This window comes from Phodopus roborovskii, unplaced genomic scaffold (genome assembly GCF_943737965.1).
Source record: "Phodopus roborovskii unplaced genomic scaffold, PHOROB, whole genome shotgun sequence".
NCBI lineage: Eukaryota > Metazoa > Chordata > Mammalia > Rodentia > Cricetidae > Phodopus > Phodopus roborovskii.
Window position 1 is genome coordinate 3,339,019 of NW_026126541.1, and position 22,217 is coordinate 3,361,235.

Here is a 22,217-nt window from a genome sequence, read left to right on the forward strand (position 1 = left end):
TCTCTCTCTCTCTCTCTCTCTCTCTCTCTCTCTCTCTCTCTCTCCATGTAGACCACTGAGGTTTAAGGAAGATGAAGACAAAATGCTCTGGCCTAGGATATAAATAGACTGGCAGACAGACAGATAATAGATAAATGATAGGAATATCTGGAATATACAATTTGATTGTTTCTCAGACTTTTTTTTCAAACTCCTTAACAAATTCCAATGCCACAGCACCTTCTCTGTGGTAGGTATAATTAATCACTAAAGAGCTACTAAATAGCTTTAACCCACCAGGAAGCTGATGAGGGATCGATCTCATTCAAATCAAATGGTTGCTAAATAGACACAATGACAGAATTAAATGAAGGTTGGGCAAGAATTCATAAAATCCAGTAAACATATCTCCTTTTTGAAATTCATGAAGAAATGCAGCTAAGTCTCCCAGAAAATAAGGGACTTAAGCATGCCTGCAGAGCATTTTGGAAAAGTGAGTGTCAGGCTAACATGGAAGGATAGTATTCCTTGGTGTGCCTTGACTGCTATTAATCTGGGTAATATCTAATAATTCAAACTTGTGACAAGAAATGACACAGATCAATGTACACAGTGTTTCTCCTATACTGTTTAGGTTGATTTAGAATTACAACACTTGAAACCAGGCAGCTGCATAAAAGCTTTTGTTAAAGCGTTCCTTTGATGTTTTAAACAAGAACATGCTCTTTTTCAAATCGTCTATAAACCAATGTTCTGTAACATAAGAGAAATAAAGAGCACACAGCTATCAAATTATCAGACAATATGCCCATATAGCCAACACCGACATGGAGAAATATGCGAAGCCATTCTCGCCTGTGAAAATGATACTGATTTAATACCAAAGCTTAGTTTCCCATTTCTGGATTTTATACAAGTGGAATCCTAAAGTGTTTCTTCTGTTTACTTCAGTTTCTTTCTTACAACACACTGTCATCCATATTGTTCCTTCAACATTATTATTTTTTCATGTTTCTACATTATTACATAGTATGGTCCTATTTTCCCAGCCTACCCTTTTTGAGCATTTGGGATAGTCCCGTAAGATATAGTTGCTTAAAGAGAGGTAATTCAGACAGCAAACCAGAACACAGCATCTGAGTGCAAGTCCTCAGGGTCTCCACGGTGCTGCCGTGTCTTTTCAAGGACCTGAAGGATTGCTCGCTTCGTGTCCTCGATAGCACAGTGCACCATTTGCCATTAGAGTCTCTTCACTCTCAGCCACCGTGGTCCTAGTTCAAAGTCCTTGACACATTTAGGTTGAACGCATTTCTATTGTCTAGTCGGTACAATCTCTCATAAAGTACATGTTGAGTCTCGTGCTATTTATTATCGCGGAGGGGGTGTTGGTGTCTGTTTTCAGACATGTGAGATATGCATCATATCCATAAAGACCTTCCATTTCCATAAGAGACAACTGTGGCGTGCCATGATGTAACGTGGTATTTCATGGTAACAGAGTCTTCTGATAGACATTTGGCATAACTTTTGTAGCACTTAATTAAAGTTCCCCACTTTAGGATTATAAAGGGTAAGTGGATGGCACAGAGTCTTTACTGATTTTACTGCCTCTTAAAACTTATTTGTACGTTTAGACGAGACAGTAATCAGATGTCACTTTTTGTCATCCACAGGAAACAGACCTGCCACCTGATGATAGAGCAATCAACGCTGATGGTCCTGGACATGACAATAAAAGTTAGGAATGTTCCCTTCAGTCAGAGCCATCCTATAACTTCCTCAGAGTTCCCTCGAAGTTGTCTTTCTTTTGCTACTTTGACTTCCCAGGGTTTGTTTATGCCCTGCAAATAATATTAATATACTTGATCATATTTTGTTTCATCTACTCGTGGGCTCTGTGTACAATGCACCCGAGTGTCTTCTGGAGGGCAAGGGAACTCTCCCCACTCAGTCTGAACCAGAGCTGAGGTCGCAGAACCTCTGCTTTTCTAACTACGATCAGACCTTCCTGTGTGAAACCTGAGAGCCAGTGCCAGGAGCTCTGACACACACTAGCACAGCTTTCGTCTATGATGTCTCCAGCTCTCTGTGGCTCCCCAGGCTCCCCAGGCTCCCCTCTTCCACGCCTGACTAGCAACCATGTTCATGACCACACCATCCTCTGCTCAGTGAGAACAGAAAAACCGCAGTGGGTGTCACACGGCCCTCTATAACCACACACTGAGCTTAATGTCTCTTCCTGTGAACAGTGCTCTACAGCTACCTATTCTCAACCACATTTGTCATTCGCTGCTAGAGTTCTTGCTCGGTGATGATCTGGATGAAGAAACTGCAGAGAAGACAAAACCTGGGAGGAGCCGGGTAAGACAGCTCGTGACTAAGAGCACCCACCGGCCGCCTTTGCAGAGGATGGGTGTTCAGTTCTTGGCACCGGTATCAGGCAGTTTACAACGGCCTGTAACCCCAACTCCAGATACTGGGTCACACAACCCTGTTCTGGTGTCAGAGAGGCATCTGAATGTGGGACAGGGACAGACACACTGACAGATGGGAAGACAAATACATGCACACACACTGTCTCTCATAAAATAAATCTGCTTTGAGTCTGAGGGGATTGCAGATGGCTCAGTCTTTGTCAGGAGTCATAAATCCTTTCGTAGTCTTGAGCTGCATGGTTAATTCAGTTATTTGGCTCCTGGGTCTGTGTCAGAACCGATGGACTCCACCCACCATTGAGCATTATCAGCTGACACTGAGATTGGGAGACTCCGCGTTACAGACCCAGCAGCTTTACACACAGCTTTATCCAAAGCAAATGTCCCGACAGACAGACAGACACACAGACAGACAGACAGACATATCTACCCATAGTTCAGGTAATGTGGTGTCTAAAGTGAGAGAAGAAGATGCAATCTGTCTCCAAATGACCTTCTCATACCACAGCCGTAATCTCCCAAAAATGTCTTAAACACAGGATCACTAGTGAACGTGATGATTTAGAAATTAACTTGTGTGTGTGTGTGTGTGTGTGTGTGTGTGTGTGTGTATGAGTGAAAGTGTGTCCATCCGTCCGTCCGCCCACATGCCCCAGTACACATGTGGAAATCAGAATGAGTTGCAATTTTCCTTCTTAAGAGGACCCTGGGCCCAGAACTCAGGTCATACGGCCTGACGGCAGCCTTTACTTTTACTCACAGAGGCATCTCACTGACCCCAGCGGTCGTGAACTACAGTCAGTCAATGCCCAGAGAAAGAGACATCATCTACAACAGAAAAAAGCACACCAGCTGCTTATCCAGAGCAAAGGCCAGCCCTGAAATCATACATACAAGCAATGTTACATAGCCCGGGCAGGGCATATTTAGTATGTGTACACGCATACACAAACAGGCATACAACAATTAAAGACAAGGGAGGTTATGAATTTAAAACAGATTAAGAAGTATACATGGAAGGTAACAGGGAGGAAAGAGGGAAGATGCTAAAAAACCATTATAATCTCAAAAAGTAAAAACTAAAGAAGCCATAAAAACGTCCTTTAAAAAGTAAATAAGAGAGAGAGAGAGAGAGAGAGAGAGAGAGAGAGAGAGGATGTCCCCACTGTCTGCGACCTTAGAACTTTCCCTTCCAGAAATGAGAACTGGGGAATGTTGCCAAGCTGAGCGATAGACCAACTGCCATGTGTAGGAAATGGTAACCGCTGCCATGTGCTGGGCGATGGTAACCACTGCTGTGGGCTAGGCTATGGTAACCACATTCACGTTGAGGCTTCATTATATCTGTCTTCATGCATCTGTCATATAACATGCTCTGTGTGTGCTATCATAGATCCATCATGTACATACTACTGTACGTGTGTGCCATCACATATCATATACAAACTCCTTGTGTGCCCATGTGTGTATGTGCCATCACATGTCTACCATATACATGCTGTGCGTTCCATCACATAGCTATCATGTACACGTGTGTGTATGCCATCACATATCATCACATACCGTATATGTGGTGTGTGTGTGTGTGTTGTAAAAAGATGTGAAACCTGGGCCCTCTTGCTTTGCAATTCAATATGAAAAGACACTGTGACTCTGAAATAACAGCCAGTATTGTGAAGATGGATGTACTCACAACCTCTGACCCACAGTTCTACTTCTAAGAGGCTATCCTACAGGAATAAAAAAAAATTGTGTCCATATAAAAAATAAAGGAAATATTTCATTTGCTGACACTTGATTCATAATTGCCAGGAAGTATAACTTCTATCTCTCAATGGGTGAATAAACTGTGATATGTCCATAAAAAAGTACTAATCCAACAATGAACACAACGGGCTACCGATACGAACGCAAACACCCAGGACAAATAAATCTCATCTGAAATATGCTAAGGGGAAGCAGCCATTAAAATAGCATTGCTGAGTGAGCAGGGGCCAAAGGACAGGTCAGTCTGGATGAGAAGAAAGCAGTGGCCCAGTGATCGAGTCCTTGTGGGACAAAGAACAAAGCTGGAAATTCCAAGAGATTATATGCCTTCCCAGACAATGAGTCTTACTGCACACGACTTACAATGGAAATGAATCCACTCAAATGAAAGCAAATGCAGAAACAAAAGCACAGGCAAGTAACAAGTCATCACACCCAGCCAGGACCCACACAGAATTAACTTAAATCAATCGGGGGCTGGTAACATGAGGTGACGCCAATAACTGGATCACGTCAAATTGTACCTTGAAGCCACCATCTGGACCATGAATGTTAAAGGAAGCTTTAAATAGTCAGGTTATATGATTTAACTCATGCCTTAAAACATTACTTAGGCCCTTTTGAACACAACGCAGTTAAGAAGACAGGATTAGGGTTGGCAGGAGATTGAGCAGAAAGGGATAGTCAGCTGCTTTATAAGCAACGGAGAAACCCATGAGTTCAGCCACGGAGTGAGGTGTGAAGTAGGGTGGGCAGTGACACGTGGAATGCATTGAGTGAGGTGTGCTGTGAGGCATAGACACACAGAACGGGGCAGGTCCTAACAGCCATAAAGACCTAGAGACTACTGAAAACGAGGCTGATTGCCAGGACAGCGCCCGCACTGGAGGGCAGGCTTGTGTGGGCGTAAGCGCGAAGCCAACGGCAGAACGCGCTCTCAGCCTCAGCATTGTGGGTAATACGTGCAGGGTTCAATTCACCATAAACTGCATCGTATTAAATGCTTCATAGGAGACAACAGGGCATGGGCATCTATTTTCTTCAGTAAGGGAGAAAACCCGAGGGTCAATTTCCAGTACAGCGAGAGTTTGCCTACAGACTCCAGAGCCCCAGGGAGGTGCAGAGCCCCGGGTCTCATTACATGGTCATCACTGTCACCTGCGGTCACTGCGGAACTCAGCAGGGTCACCTGTGCACTGCTCAGCATTCACCGTGCTCTTTGTCCTTGCTCTGATGGAGATGGTTTGGGTACCAAACAGAATGTGTGATGAAGCGGTGTTGGAGGGAAGGAGAGAAAAGATCTGAATCGAGGTAGCTGCCAGCAACATTTAATTGAAAAAAGGGTACACCTTTTACAGTGTGTTCTTAAACACAGGGCTAAGTGGGACAAGGGGCATGTGAGTCCGGGTGTGGCTTGAGGTCAGGCTTGAGGAATCTAGCATTGACCTTGACAGCAGGTACCAGCATATGGTAACAAAAGGGTTACAACTTCCTTGCTCTAGGGAGAATGACTGCTTTAGCAAGCAGGAATTTTCCTTCCGCCCCACAGGGGATGGATACCCTTACCCAAATGGACTTCTTCTGGGGAGCAGACACTATATACTACAATTTCTTAGCTCTACTCTATGAGCCTCTTCCCCTCATAACGCTCCCAAAAGGGAATGTTCTGATGTCTCAGTCTTTTCCCATTATACAGCACTATTCTGATTCCCCTGGATTTATTACCTGCGGTGCGTGCAACGGCCTCAGGCTCTGGATCTAAATTGTAGGCATTCCATCCTTGGGTCAGGCCTGTCTAGCAAATCTCTAGCATTACTGATTATTGTTCTAGTGTAATTAGGAGGGCACAACGGAATTCCTGGTTCCATGGTGGTGGGGTTTTGGTTTTTTTTCCAAACTATTATTTTGTTTAGAGAGGCTAAAAAATGTATACACTTTAATCGTTTACCAAAGCCCACACAAATTTTCCAAAAGGAAAGGCATTAATGGCGGGAATTGCTAAAAATAAGAGTGAAAAGGCACTGGAGGAGGGTAGTCTGCAATGTCACATTGCTGGAACTCTGTCAAGCAGCAATGGTCACTGTGCAGTCCACGCCAAATCACTAACTGAGCAAGTGTCCTACAGTGGATCCTATGAAGGCATTTTCTCAACTGAGGTCCCTGCCTTTCAGATAACTCTGACTCCTACCAAGCTGATATAAAACTAGCCACCACATAAGGGAAAGAAAAACAGTTGGATATTATCAGTTATGAGCCAAGGGGGACAAAGATACCTAACGACCTAAAATATCGCTGTGGCTTCTTGTTGGAGTTGGCTATTGAGAAGGGAGGGGGGGTGGTTAAAATCCTAGATAAACTGTGGCTCGCATAGGCCAAATGTGTCTGTGAACCCATGCAGCAGAAACTTCCCTAGTGTTTAAGTGTGACACCTGCTAAATTATATCCCCAGCCTATAAATAAAGTAGGGAAAGACCATGACAACTTCTGGGACTGCGACAACCTAGTTCAGACATTAGCCACACCCAATGGACAATAGGAATTACTGGCACCATCAGAAATGCGCCTGACATATTTCCGTTTAACATGTTTCTTTGAGTAATGCAGACTTTTCAGGTTGAGAAACATTTGCTATTCCACTTCACATAACAGAGGGGGAAAAAAAAGACATTGTAAAGCAATCCCTTTCATTTCTATAATCATTTACTAAAATATTTTATCGCATCCCCAACAGCAATAAGAAAAATCCTTAGGTCCTATAAATATAAAAAGACTGAGAGTTGGAGGAGCTGGGTTGACCTACTTAAGGCAGCACAAAGAGCCAGGATCAGAGCCAAGCTGTGTCTATAAATGATCTCCCTGGTACTGGCCCAATTGTGATTGCCACCAGAAGTCTCCAGAATGAGGAGGTAAAAAAGCTCACGACAGTCTTAGAGAAGTGGCCTGGAATACTGGGTAAGCTGTAGGTCCCTCATCCATTCACAGGCTGACCCAGTACCTGGTCCCAAACAGCAGCAGAGACAAGCGACTGACAGGGATGTCCATAAACATTAACTTTTCAAATTTACCAGTAGCTTTCAAAAACAGTAAGCTAATGAACTTCAAAATATTCTGTCTATGCATTTTCCTAACAATGAGATGATTTTAAATTATCTAATTTACATTTCACTACTAGAAGAAATTTAAATGACAAAGAGCCCATCAAACATATTTGATCACATACAATGATTAGAATATTTTAATTCGCTTTGTCTATAATGGCAACCTAATAAAGGAAATCATCTCTAATATATGGTATGCATTGAACTAGTTTTCCTTTGCTTAATAAAAGAACTACTGAATTTAAATATATGTACACAAAATCAGAGGCTCCAAATCTTAAATATTTAAATAATTTACATGTACATCCATTCACCTGTGAACTTTCACAAATAACTGAACTTTTTAGTATATCTCGATCCGTACTATTTTGCATCAAGTATTTTCCTTTTAATGTTTTAAGTGACACTCATCCAACTGTAACTTCTAGCTTCATCTAAAAACACCCTGAATCTCTGTTACTATCCTTAAGTTATTCTATTCTAAGGAATAAAATCCTAAGACATAAACATTTTAAGATGTTTCTCCAAGTTTAGGGGAAATGTTTACAGCAGGAATGGATTTTCTGCACCTGTGATGGGTAAATATGCCGATGGTACTAAGTGTTAAAACGTTAGCATGGCTGTACACACAGACAAGCATGGTGGTTTCAGAGCACAGTGACTAATAAGACAAAGATTCTGAAAATGTAGGCAAAGAAACAGAGAAGGTGAAAAGTGAAGAAAAGAATTTAAAACTCTGGCAGGTGAAGATGAGAGAGCAGACATGGTATGTAAGGCCCTATAGCTGATGTAAGGCCCCATAGATGATGTAAGGCTCTATGGGTAATGTATGGCCCTATGGGTGATGTATGGCCCTATAGCTGATGTAAGGCCCCATAGATGATGGATGAACCCATAGATGAAGTAAGGCCCTATAGATGATGTAAGGCCCCATAGAAGATGTAAGGGCCTATGGGTAATGAATGGACCTATAGATGATATATGGTCCCACAGATGAATCAAAATAGATTGTAGTACATAGGTTGCAGCTCAATTATAAAAAACAACCAGCTATTAGGTGGCATGGAATATAATTTCCAGAGATGCTTTTAGTTATTAAATGTACTCAGGCATGCGCTAGCTCAAGAACTGGAAAGCTCGGGTTCACAGATTCAGTTCATTCACAGAAGTTTTCGGGGATCACTGCCACTCCTCCATGAATTTCCTTCCATATGCCTCTTGGCTCCACAGCAAATGTGTTGCATAGATGCAAGAACATTGCATGAACTTGCATTTTTGAAACCTTCACTATTTGTCTCTAAGTAGGAAGTATCTATAGACTCCAGTGTTAAAGATACCCAGAAACCAAGCAGACCCTGAACAAGACAGCACAAGCAAATGGTTGATTGCCTGGTGTTTGGGAACAGGGACAACGTTCTACACTCTCCAAGAACTAGGTACTATGAGTTCTTGAGGCCAAATCAGCCCAGACAAGCTGGTGGTGGGCTGAGAGCTCCACTTCAGTCCTGTTGACACAGTGTGGGCTGCACAGCACCAGGGGAACCATGTTTGTCTGACTTGAACAAAGTCCTGAAACACACCCCTGGGATACACATTCAGAACGATGTTTAGGAATGACTTATCTGAAGTCCCATAGCACGACACTTCATCTGGAACAGTGTCTGCTCATTTACAGCCATGACAATGCAAATGAGATTCCCCTGAAGGTCTGCTTGCTTCTGGATACTAAGGACACCGCCCTTTCTCTAAGAAACACATGCCAATCTGCTACTGAAAAAGTAATGTCAGTTAAAAAGACTCAACCCACAGATGTCCGTGTACATTATAATACACAGAATTTTCCAGAGTTGTTTCTGTGGTGATATATTATTTATGATTTAATAAAGCTTGCCTGAAGGATCAGAATGGAAGATAAGCCACAGTCATAGAGATCAGGCAGTGGTGGCCACACCTTTAATCCCAGGACTCAGGAGACAGAGGCAGATGGATCTCTGTGAGTTCAAAGTCAACCAGGGTTACAGGAGAGTGAATCAGTCTAAAAGAGAAACAGAGCTCAGGCCTTTAATCCCAGCACTAGAGAGATCTATAAGAAGAAGCAAAGGGTCTCATGTGACATTCAGTTTCCAGTCACAGGAAGGACGGGATCTCCATTTCAGCCTTTGCAGGGGTGAGAGCTACAGGCTGACTGCTCTGCTTCTCTGATCTTCAGCTTGAACCCCGATGTCTGTCTCGGGGATTTTATTATTCATCTACAATTTCAGTTTGGAATATTTTTATCTTAAGAACTTATTTTAATGTGTAACAGAACTAATGGTCTGGTGATGTGACTCTATTAATAGGCATTTGTAGCGATCCGAGGCTAGAAACTCCTTCAAAGCAGAAATTACATGTTGTCTTACTCGCCACACATTTAGTACATCACTAAGCACACGTGCTAATTCATCAATGAAGAATTGCATTGATTCGATTCTAGAGCATTTAACTAATCCACAAGGTATGTGTATTATTGATTTCATTAATTAAAACAGTATCAGCATAAAAGATCTTACAAATACATTCAACTACAATCCATCTGCTATAGGACATACAGAGTATGCATTCAAGAAATGGAATGTAAGATACTATGTAAGATACATAGTTGACAAATGATCTGACAGACAGAATATACACAGACACACAGACACACACACACAGACAAACACACACTGACACACACACACAGACAGACACACACACACAGACACACACAGACACGCAAACACGCGCACACACACAGAGATACACACACACTCACACTCACACACGCACACACACACTCACACACACGCACACACTCACACTCACACACTCATACACACACTCGCATACACTCACACGCACGCACACACTCACACACACAGATACACACACACTCACACACGCACACACACAAAGACAATTACCTGAAGAAGGTGACAAAAAACTGCACAAGGTCCATGATTGTATTGTGTTGCGAAAATGCAATCTGAAAAATCAAAATACAAGAAACTGAAATAAACTGATCCTAAATTCTTTAAAACCTGTGTTGATAGTTCACAGCATTTGTAAATGATATTTCTAAATAAGCAAGACAGTTTACATCATCATACCATACGTAAAATATGTACATGAAAATGTTACCTGGAATACCAAATTATTAAAGTAATGGTGATCATTATACAGATTATGATATTAGGCAGTTATGATCTATTATAAAATCAAACCAGATATGTAAGCTATGAGTTCCATGTGAAATACTATGATATATTAAATGCACCTAAATAGAAACTTGCAATTGAGTTTCTTTATCTAAGTAGTGATCATGTTTTCAATTACCACAGTTGATAATTACTTATTTGAAAGAAACTCAACTATATTATCAGAAACCAGAAAAATTTAACCTCCCCACAGATCTTTGTCCTCAAAAGTGAAATGCATACATACATACATTTTATTCTTGCACACTGAAAGAAAAATAACAATTCCACATTAATAATAAATAAACTTTACAATGTGAACCTAGCAAAGTATCTAAATTTTTCTCCCTTCCAGTGAACATCATAGGTCCTGAACTATAACATCCTTCTTTAGAAACTATTGTATACCATGAGGCAATAGCATAATGGCTCATGGAGAAGCATAATGGATTGGGAATAATACCTCTCATAATAACCTCCTATGTTTCAGAAAACTGTAGAGCTATGTATCTCAGGTGTCCTGTACTGAATGCTAATGAAGAAAGCATCTGCGTCATAGTGTCAGAAGAAAACAAAGAAATAGAAATAAAAATATAATAAAAAGTTAAGTCTGTAACGTTAAGCATAGCTTAGGTATGATGTAACAAATACTGACCTTTTATAACATATACAAATAAAATAGTCAACAGCAGTGAGTATCCATACACAGCTGAAGCTAAACTTAAGATATGGCTAGCGTGTTTCTTTTTAGTGATCTTTCAATAATATCTTTAGAGGACATATCAAAATAGATTAATAGTGTTGAATATCCTCTTACGTTTTAAACAGCTATGAGACTGGGGGAAATGAAATTCAGATCCTGCATGAATGACAGAGAAGGCCTGTAATTCTGAGTCCAGAACCACATAGACGCACCCTAAGCATGTTCCAGGTTTCAGCGTGGCCTCATTGGACAAGAAGGAGAGAGAGACATTGTCTGAGGTTTGATTTTTGTGTGTGTTCCCTATGTGAAGGGTCGGTGTGCTGTGTGCAAGTGTGCATGCATGTAGGTGCACACAAATGTACATGCATGTATGCATGTGGATGTATGTGCATCTATGTGTTGCACATGTACTGTGAGTGACCCAGACCATGAACACCTGTGAGCGTTCGGGGTGACTATGTTACCACTAGATGTAGATGCACTATAAGCCCCCATTTGAAATTTTAATTAGAAATTAACTAATTAATTAATTAAAACCTTAAGTCAATTAAGCAACTAGATTCCTGGATTACAAATGCAAACTAAAATATATAACATTCATGTCCAACAAGTTTCTAAGCAATTGAATTATAAACGAAGGTATAATTAGAGTAGCTAGAGGAAAAAAGTATTTTAAAAGATGAAATTAAAAACCAAAAAAACTTTTTAAAATACAGAAGATATTAAAGGTTTTTATTCCATATTAGAATCTGGTGGAAATATAGTTTATTGAAAATTATATTAAATGCCTTAAATGTTAAGGAGAACTACAAATATTGCAATTAAGAATTATCTGGGTGATCTTTTAAAGGTAAACATTTTTAAATAAGACTAAAGAAAATGAGCTGGATTTAGGGAAGTTATAAGATGACCTCAGAGAGAGTACATACCATGTTCTTCTTTTTGTGACTGGGTTATGGAGCAAAGGATTGCCAGCCTATAATTCACAATGCCAGAGGAACCCAAGAGATTCATACAAGGTCCCTCCCAGAGGTGGAAAGGAATAAGATCTCCTGAGCATATGGGGAGTGGGGGGGGGGGAGCGTAGTGAGTGGAGAGAGAGCTAGGAGAAAGACAAGGGGAGGAGAGGGAAACATGTGGGACTAGGAAAATTGAGTCAGGGGAGGAACAGATGAGAGAGAGAGAGAGAGAGAGAGAGAGAGAGAGAGAGAGAGAGAGAGAGAGAGAGCTGACTCTAGAGAAATGTCCAGAGTCCTACAAGACTGACCCCAACTAACAATTTGAGCAATAGTGGAAAGGCTACCATAAATGTCCTTCCCTGATAATGAGATTGATGACTAACTTAACTACCATCATAGAGCCTTCATCTAGTAGCTGCTGGAAACAGAAGCAGACACCCATAGCTAAACACTGAGCTGAACTGGAATCCAGATGCAGAGAGGGAGGACAAGACCAGGCTACAGAAACCAGCAGAGGCAGCTGACCTGAACAAGGGTGAGCTCAGACTGATAGCTGGGAATCCAGCATGTACTGACTCAGATACCCCTGAATATGGGTCTTAGCTAGAAGGCCTGGGCAGTCTAAGGGACCTCTGACAGTGGATCCAGGATGTATCCCTGATGCACGAAAAGGACTTTGGGAGCACATTCCCCATGGAGGGATGCTCCCTTAACATAGAGGCAGAAGGGAGTGCCTAGTCCTTACTCCAAATGACTTACAGATTTGTTGATCTCTCCTGGAAGGCATCACCCTCCCTGTGCAGTGGGGGTGGGGTGGGGGGATGGGAGAGTCGTGGGGGGGCATGGGAGGGAGGGAAGGAGAGGGAACTGGATCGATATGTAAAATAAGAAAAAAATAAAAATTAAAAAAAAAATACCCCAGAGAGCACCAGGAATGCTATGAGACTAGAAGGCAACTTAAAGGCAGCATCCAGTCAACCACAAGTACATAGAAAGGAGCTGTGCAGGATTGAGCCAGAGCAGCCTCTCCTCTCCTGCCTGAGAAGAAAAGATCACCACAGACAGAAAGGAAGAAACCCTGTGCAAATGTCTTAAATAAGAGACACCTAGGAAACATTCTAGAACAAACATTAAATGCCACTTAGGATCTCAGTGGGGAGTGGAATTTACAAACATGGAAAAGAATGTCAGTATCTTTTGAAATCACAAACACCTCCGGTATTTCATAGACACAGGAGGGGAGTGTTCTGAGCCACGATGTTATCAGAAACAAAAAGGAGATGTGAAATTAGACCAGTCAGAAGCACCTTGCCTCCAGCTGGCCACCTCCCTGCCCGCAGTGCTACAAGGACTACAGCCTGCCCTGCGGTTTACCTTGATGTGCAAACTGAAATCAAAGAGCATTCCTGGCTTTTGTGAAAATGCCCAAATCCTTCTTATTTTGTCACTGACAGAGCATATACTTGACTCAAATTTTAGAAGTGTTAGTGCTTTTCATAATTCTACTTTGCAGAACCTTTAGCTAAATGGTCTTAAAAGTGCAGCTGTTATCACGATTGTCTGTTTTATTTACCTCAATTACTTTCTGCACAACTTTGTGCCCTCCCCACTTTGCCTGGGCACCCCTTGCTTTGTCTTGCTTTTTACCCTGGTGAAAGCGGTAATTATTGTAGCTCTAGAGATGTGGCAAGTCAGGGTTATAAACACTGTGCTAGCAGTGTCCCATAGATTTAATATTCCAAAGCTTTCCATTGACTAAGCTTCTTTTACTATTTTGAAAATACAGTTTTACTTAAATTTTACTAGAATATATATATATAATATGTATTATATATATATAAAACATTGCCCCAAAACTATGTTTCAACTGTGAAAAATTAATTTTCTCTACGTAATTCTCTAGTTCTCCAAATAGTAATGGATTCCATGTTTCTTAAATTCTTCTAGCTGCCGACTGCTGTTGGGTTCATGACACTCTGGAAGTTCAGGCTGTGGTATGTCTATAGCTCCTCAGCCCACACTGTGCTTACATTGTATAGTTGTACCCTAAACTGACATCACAACCGCTACAGTTGAAAATCCATTAAGCTACTCAGCAAGGCCATGGTGCACCAACTACTACTGCTTTTGGGCGAGTCCTGATGCCCCCAGCATCTTTGTGAGCATCACTCTAGCACACGAAGCGTTCGACGCACCTTTAACTAACAGGTGTCTCAGCGGAAGGAACAAGCAGGAACACTACGATCGCTTGAGGTAAGCACAGCACAGGACTTCAGGCCTGCATGTGAGCAGCCACCCTGCTGCCCTGTGCATGTAATAGCAATGTAAACTTCAGAAGAAAACCATGGTTTAAGGCGAGACACGTATAAACGTACCCGTATTTTTTCAACAGTTGCCTGAAAACATTTGAATAAATGAAGTAATTAGGTAGGATTCCACAAATTGTAGCCGTGATGTGAGACATTCAAGTACTCTAAAACTTGAATTAACTACAGTCTCTATCTCTACCTGTAAGTCAGAAAAACTTTAAAGTTATTCTGTAAGATATACATGTTTGTTGGTTTTTTTTTTTTTTCTTTAATTTCAGCTTGTATTTAGAGGACAAACTAAGATACCAAGACCAGGAGGTAATAATATCTTTAAATATTGAAATTCTAATTGAAATTCAACACAGTCTGCCTTTCATAATATGGAATACTATGTGAGGGAAAACTGGTAAGGATCGGGCCTCTGCCAAAAATGGCACAGGAAATACAAACCACCTTAGGAAGAACACTCCTGAAGAAGCCACTCCTCCCTAAAGAGCCGAGGGAAGTTACTGGCTGGGACGGGGAAGGAGGTCCCCATTTCCTTCAGGGCCATAGTCCCCCGTGTTCACAATACCAATACCATGGAAGCAAGGCTAACCAAAGCAGTCTGGTCACAAAAACGCAAACAATAGGCAGGAAAACAGGAGGGTGACTGTGGTGGTTTGGAAGAGAATGTTCCCCATAGGCTCAGATATTCTAATGCTCCTAACAGGGACTGGAAGGGTTTGGGGAGGGTTAGAAGGGCTGGAAGGTACAAGCTTGTCAGAAAAGGTGTCACTGAGGCCGAGACTGTGCTGAGCCCACACCAGGCTCTCTCTCTCTCTCTCTCCCTCCCTCTCTCTCTCTCTCTCTCTCTCTCTCTCTCTCTCTCTCTCCCTGTTGCCTATGGATCAGGATGGAAGTTCTGAGCCTCGTTTCTGCCTGCATGAAGTCATGCTTCCTGCCATGATGATCATGGAATAACCCTGTGAAACTGTAACTGGCCCCCAGTTAAATGTTCTCTTCCATAGGAATTATCCTGGTCATGGTGTCTCTTCACAATAAACCAGTAACTAAGACAGGGACTTACGGGTAAGAGAAGAGGGGAGAAGATGCATGGTGCAAGTTGGAGAAGAATAAAGTAGGAATGAAACTGAACAAAATATGATATATGTATATATATGAAATTTCAAACAATAACAGTAGAAGGGAGGGAGAGAGGAAGAGAGAAAGAGGAAGGGAGGGATTATAGAGGTGAAGAATTTTACATGTGTGCTAGAATCCAAACGCACGTCCTCACACTGATGGGGCTGTCCCCGAGGAACCATGTTCTCAGTTCTAAAATGAGAATCTGAATGGCCAATGGAGACTCAGCCCAGCACAACTGTACTACAGCCTGAAGACTGCTGCCCAACAGCAGACTCGAGACTGTTGTTCCCATCTCAAAATGGTTTTTCACCTGAGACTTCCTGTAGAAAACTCAATGACAGACAGGCAATGGAAATTACTGCCCATGCAGTCGACCGGGAGACACCACATCATCTTTAAGAAATAATATTAGACTGATTTTGTAAATTTTCAAAAGTAAACCAGGAATGGTTTTGTAGAAGACACTAAAATCACCCAGAACCCCCTTGACTGTGATTTGAAGTCATCCCTAAGATGATGTGGTAGAAATAGAAATCCTCAGTTCATTCATTGACAGTATTTGGACATGGGGGGTTCAGTTTAATTGGGGTCATGGGGTGAAACCTAAGATGAAATCTGTGGATTTATAAGAAGAGGCAGAGAGTCCTGGACATATTATGTCCACTTGTCATGTGATGTCTTAGAATGTAGGATAACTACAAGGAAGGTCCTTATGGCCAAACCTTAACTGTAAGAAATGAACTTGCCTTACACATTCCCCAGATTGTAGTATTCTGTCATAACAGCAGAAAGAGACTCAAGAGTCTTTTCAAGATGCCCACTTATAAGGAGTCAATTTATTCAGGCTTTGACTATTTCGCTGAGAATCTATCACACTCCGAGCCTGGTACCAAAGTACTTGAATATATCAATAGAAAAACTAAAAGTCTAGAGAGCTTGATTGGAGGTTCTAGCGGAGGAGCACAGGCCCACTCATACACCCTTGACTGAAGACTAGCCCTTCTCTACACAGGGAAGGCCGTCCTCTTGAGTGGGGAAGGATGCGCATGGAGCAGTGTGGGGGAGGGGAAACCTGTGTGGCCATCGGGATCGGTCAAGTCAACCCTGGTGATCAGTGTGGTGAGATATGGGAACAGATGCTGAGAAACACAGCCAGACATTAGGTAGAAAGAGAACACAGAGTAGGGATCTCCATCGGGTCCCTCCCCTTGGAGCTCAGGGAGCCCCATGGCATGACAGGAGCAGGAGGGCTCAAGGACACCATGAGAACAGGAAACACAGAATCAGGTAAGCAGGACTCACAGACGCTGAAGAGGCAATCTGAGAGCCTGCATGGGTCTGAGCTAGGTCCTCAGCATATGTTAGGGTTGTGCAGCTTGGTGTTCTTGTGGGGCTCCTGACTCTGACTCCTTTCCCTGCTCTTGGGAACCTTTCCTCCTACTAAGTTGCCTTGTCCAGCCCTGATATGAGGGTTTGCACTTACTCTTCCTGTATCTTCTTATGCCCTGTTCAGTTCCTATCCCTAGTGGACAGCAAGAAGGGAGGTGGAGAAGAAACGGATCTGGGGGACAGGGATCTGGGGGACGGGGATCTGGGGGATGGGGATCTGGGGGACGGGGATCTGGGGGACGGGGATCTGGGGGACGGGGATCTGGGGGACGGGGAGCTGGGGGACGGGGAGCTGGGGGACGGGGAGTCGGGGGACGGGGAGTCGGGGGACGGGGAGTCGGGGGACGGGGAGTCGGGGGACGGGGAGCTGGGGGACGGGGAGTTGGGGGCAGGGGAGTTGGGGGGCAGGGGAGTGAGACCTTGGGTGACTGTTCAGGTGGCTTGCTGTTTCTGTCCTTGCTGCACCTTTTGGAAGTTGTCCATCCGCACTTCCTGTCTACTCTAGTATTGTTATTTTCCTCCTCAAGTCTTGATGAGTTTGAAGATTAAACTATCACAACCATTATTCTCTCTTCCTAGTTAGATATATTAGGTACTAGACTTATGTTTTCCAGCTTAGGACAACTCTATTGTAAACTCCATTATGCCCTCACCCTAGGACTAGATATGTAGGTTATTTTGTTCTCGATTTTCCTTTTCTTAGAGCACACTTGTTATTCACTGTTTTGTATATAGTTTTGTATTAAGCCTAAATCTTTTCTTTAGACTAAAAGGGGAATTGTAGTGAGATAGTCCTTCTGTGGCACTGACCACGCCCATTGGGGGTGGAGCCATGGGAGGAAGTGACCTGTGGAAGGAGGTCAGAGAGAGAGCTGGGAAAAGCTCTCTTGCTGGCGTGACCTGGACAGGAGAGGATCGGTTTGAATTTCCTGGTGTTCATCTGCCTAGGTTGTAAGTTATTTGTCCCTGAATAAACATCTATTCGGCCTATTTGTTTATCCTGATCCTTATTTAACTGTGATACTCTACTTGCTAAATGCTAAGATTAACTGTATGCATGCCTTGCTCAGATCTGAAATACCATTTATTTACATACAAAAGTCAACAAGATTACCTTGAAAGGATAACTGATCAGTGTTTACTTGCACATCCCTCAAAAGTGTTTCCTCAGGATACAGAGTATTTCTAATACTAAAACCTATAAATACCTAATTATAAATATTTCTATTGGTAGATGCCTTAGCTAGAACATGGCCCACTACAAATAACTGACATTTTCCATTTACTTTCTGTGATCATTCCAAAGAAAAATACTACATGTTTATACATGGTGCATTTACAATGTTTCAAAATATCAGCTAGTATAACTGCACCTTTAAATTTCTCTACCCTTTAAGACCCTTCAATCCCCCTGGTAGTCATCCAAATCAAGAGACTGGTTCCCAAATAACTGCAATGGTAACTTGTTAAAATCCTCATCTGAGTGAGAGTGAGCAACTGGCTCTGTCCCCACCCCTACAAGTTCATACTAAACGCATTCAGATCTAAAACACAGACCACATTTTATGAATTCATTACAATCACTGGGTTTTCAACTGTAGGATCTGACTTAAGGATGTTGTATAAAGTAGACTTGGAAAGAGGATTTTTTCATAACATGATATTTACTCTAAAATGTCAGAAATTTTTAAAGAAACAGCTCTTATTTATAAAGGACATATTGATGTGTTTGTGCAAAATGTCAGCTTGCCGTGCATAGCTAGGTTCTGATATGATGCTGGAGATAAACAAAATGGAAATGCGGCCAAACAGATGTGCTTACACTACCAACTTCATCTGACAGACAGTAAAGGAGGCTGGCTCACGAGCTGTTCCGATTATGGCATTTCAAAATGCTGCCATAAAAACCGTATTATACAATGGAAGGTAGTGAACCAGCCAGGCTTCAAAAAGCACCAGGCTAGGCCTCGTGCAGGAGATTCTGAGAACTTAACATGTTATATTACCATTTATTTAAAAAAAAATAAGAGTAAGGGTTTTTAATTAATAGTGTCTTGCTAAGATCAACTATGATAATCTATCCTAGGAGTAGACTTCTTGTCGGTAATAAACATAATGTTTATTGATAAGTATAACTGATAAAATAATATTTTAATGCTGAAATAGAACATAGATTCTGGAATAAAGAATAAAAAAGAATACCCTGGGTAATGCTGGATAAACAGTACAGAGATTACTCGGGTTTTAAGTATGAGTACCGTTTATACAACTGAACCATTGCGATCATGCTGAGAGCTGGGAAAGGCCTCACTCAGGCGCTCATGAGTTCCCCTGGTCCAGTGCACTAGGCTGCCATCTGAGCATCCCTCCAGCCTGACCCTGGTATCGTTACCCAGCTGAGAAGCTTCTCCAGCTTGCCCTGCAGACGTCTCTGTTCCTCTCCACATTCCTTCATGCCATCTTTCTCCATCACTTCTCACGGGATTTCCAACCTTCAAAAGTGCACAGCGCTACCTGCTAAATAAGACTATGGTCCCTAGTCTGTCTCTGTCTCTCTGTGTCCATCTCTTTCTGTCTGTCTCTTACCCAATGACATTTCTCAGCTCTGAAAAACTAGCATATGTCGTTAAGCATGTGTCTGCCACAAACTTGTCCCTTACATAGTTTTCTCTTGGAAGTTCCTTCTGAGACTCATCACATGCCCTTTGTGCGTCTGCTCTCCACCTTTCTGTTTTCTCTCTCTGCTTCTTTCCCTGACTAAAAAGAACTACACTTAGGAAGCTATCACTATTGCACTAAACACTTTTGCTACTAAGTCATGGAATGCTTCCTCAGGAGGCTGGTGATGTGTACCTCATTTACAGATGCAGAGACCATCCAAGGCCTCCAGGCAATAAGTGGTGTAGCAAAAGGAGAAACCATAGCTCTGACGGTTTCTCCCGCTCTGGGCCTCCCTCTCAACAGTTAATCATGTCATTTTGAGACATTAGATTACCTGTGTTGCCGCTAGAGAAGATCATCACAGTTAGGCATTGCAGTGCTCAGCTATAATCCCTAGAAACTGATAAAGAACCTAGTGCTTTAACTTGCATTCATTTAAAGAATGAATTCCAGTAATTCCTGGAGAAGTACTTCTAGAATTTCTACAGGGGAATTAAAAAAAAAAAAAAAAAACAGAGCTTCAAGCTTAAAGTCAAGCTGAAACAAAATCAAGAGTAAAGTTTTCATCAAGATTATAAATGTTGAAATAAATAACTTTATATTTACATGAAGATCATTTCTAGTTTGAGTTAATTTGCGAGGAGTAAAATATCTTACAGTTAAACGGCATATAAACTTGTATATATAAATACTTTGTAGAAAAAGCATATTATTTACACATAGTTATGGTAACCTATAAACTATATATGTAATATTACCATATATTTAAATATATAAGGAACACAAATCTATAAAGCATTAGATTTTAAATTCACTTCTTGATCAGCACAGGACACCTAGATTGAAAAAAACAGAATGCCCCCTTTGTGTGAAGTACTCTCAACGAAGGAAATTACCATATAATAAGTACCCACCAAATGCTGGTTTTGCTCATATATAGATATATTTCCTTTTCTAAGTTACATAAAAATCATGGCATCTTAGTGATGGGAGATGTCATTCTGTATATGTTTCTCATACTGGTTAAAAATAAAACACTGTTGGCCAATAGGAAAGGAAGATAGGAGGGACTAGGAGACAAGGATGAAATAGGAAGTAGATAGGAGGAGTCAGCATGGAGAGACGGGGAGACCAGACGCCTGCCTCACTCCCCGGTAAGGGGACCACGTGGAAATACATAGAAATGGGTTAATACTTAAGACAGAGATAGCCTATAAGAAACAAATAATGGGCCAACAGCATTATATCAAATACAGAGTCTATGTGTGTTATTTGGGGCTGGCGCGGCAGCTGGACCAGACCAGGCGGCAAAACCATATACCTTAACATCTTAGTATTTAGGTGTCATTATAATCAAAGTTGATGAATTTTTAAAGCTCAAGTTCAGAGGTCATAGATTTCCACTGATACAATATATCAATGCAATACTTATATAATTAATAACAAAATGAATAGTAATACCTAGGCTCAATATATTATTTGGATTCCATCATTGAGTATTTATTTTTACTTAAAAATGTTTTGGTTTTGATCATATTATCCCCTCTTCCCCAATAGCTCTCAGGCACACATATTTGATGGGGATGTCCTTCTGTATGTATGTTTCTCTTATTGATGGATGAATAAAACACTGACTGGCCAGCAGCCAGGCAGGAAGGTAGGCAGGGCTCAAAGATGAGAATAATTGTGGGGAGAGGCCATGAAGGTCGCCAAAGGAGTAACAGGTCTGGGCATTCTACAGTAAGCCAAGACCACATGGAAATATATAGATTAATAGAAACGGGTAAATAATTAAGAGACAGCTAGCCAGTAACAAAGCTGAAACATTGGCCAAACAGTTTATAATTTAATATAAGCCTCTGTGTGTTTATTTAGGGATAAACGGCTGTGGGAACAGGTGGGACAGAAACTCTGTCGATACACACACACACACACTAAGGCCCCCATGCACTGGGGCTCCCTGACAACCACAGTCCTGGCTCCACGTCTCTTCAGCAACGTAAACTGACAAATCACAAATCGTTCGCCAGGAGACAGGTTCCCCCTCCAGATCTCACAAGGCCTTCACCAAGTCCTCTCCCTGTTGGAGATTCCCAGGGGAATTCTAATTTCTTGACCTCCAGTCTTTCAGAAGTCTAACAGGAAGGGAGCATGGGTGTTTAAGGTGACTCCCATCACACAATGGAAGGACACAGACATCATGCTCCATCCTGCCTAGGGAACCCTGACCAGAGCTGCCAATCCAGAGCAACCACCCCAGCCATGGACACACTTGAACATGACGTTCTCTGTATTTTATGAGTGTGCTGCGTGTTTGCTGCATGTTTTACCGCACAGCACGCATGCCTCACACCTTTGGAGGCCAGAAGAGAAGGACATCAGATCCCCTGAAGCCCGAGTCACCGAGTGGGTGCTGGGAAACAAGCCAGGGTCCCCTGGAAGAGCAGGAAATGATCTTAACCCCTGAGAGTCATCTTTCTATCCGCTGCCATGCCACGACATTAGGCATCCGCGTCTGACAAAGTATATGGCTTTTATGCCAGGCACAGTCACAATCATGTGAGAGGCAGGCTG

General features: G+C 42.0%; 1 protein-coding gene across 2 annotated transcripts in view; it reads right to left on the reverse strand.

Moving 5' to 3' along the window:
* Atrnl1 (attractin like 1) overlaps positions 1–22,217 on the reverse strand; it is a 507,438-nt gene that overhangs the window by 321,737 nt on the left and 163,484 nt on the right. For both annotated transcript variants that reach the window (XM_051199717.1, XM_051199718.1), the window contains exon 25: positions 10,222–10,283. In XM_051199717.1, coding sequence (XP_051055674.1) covers positions 10,222–10,283 — 62 coding nt within the window. The remainder of the gene's footprint in view (positions 1–10,221; positions 10,284–22,217) is intronic.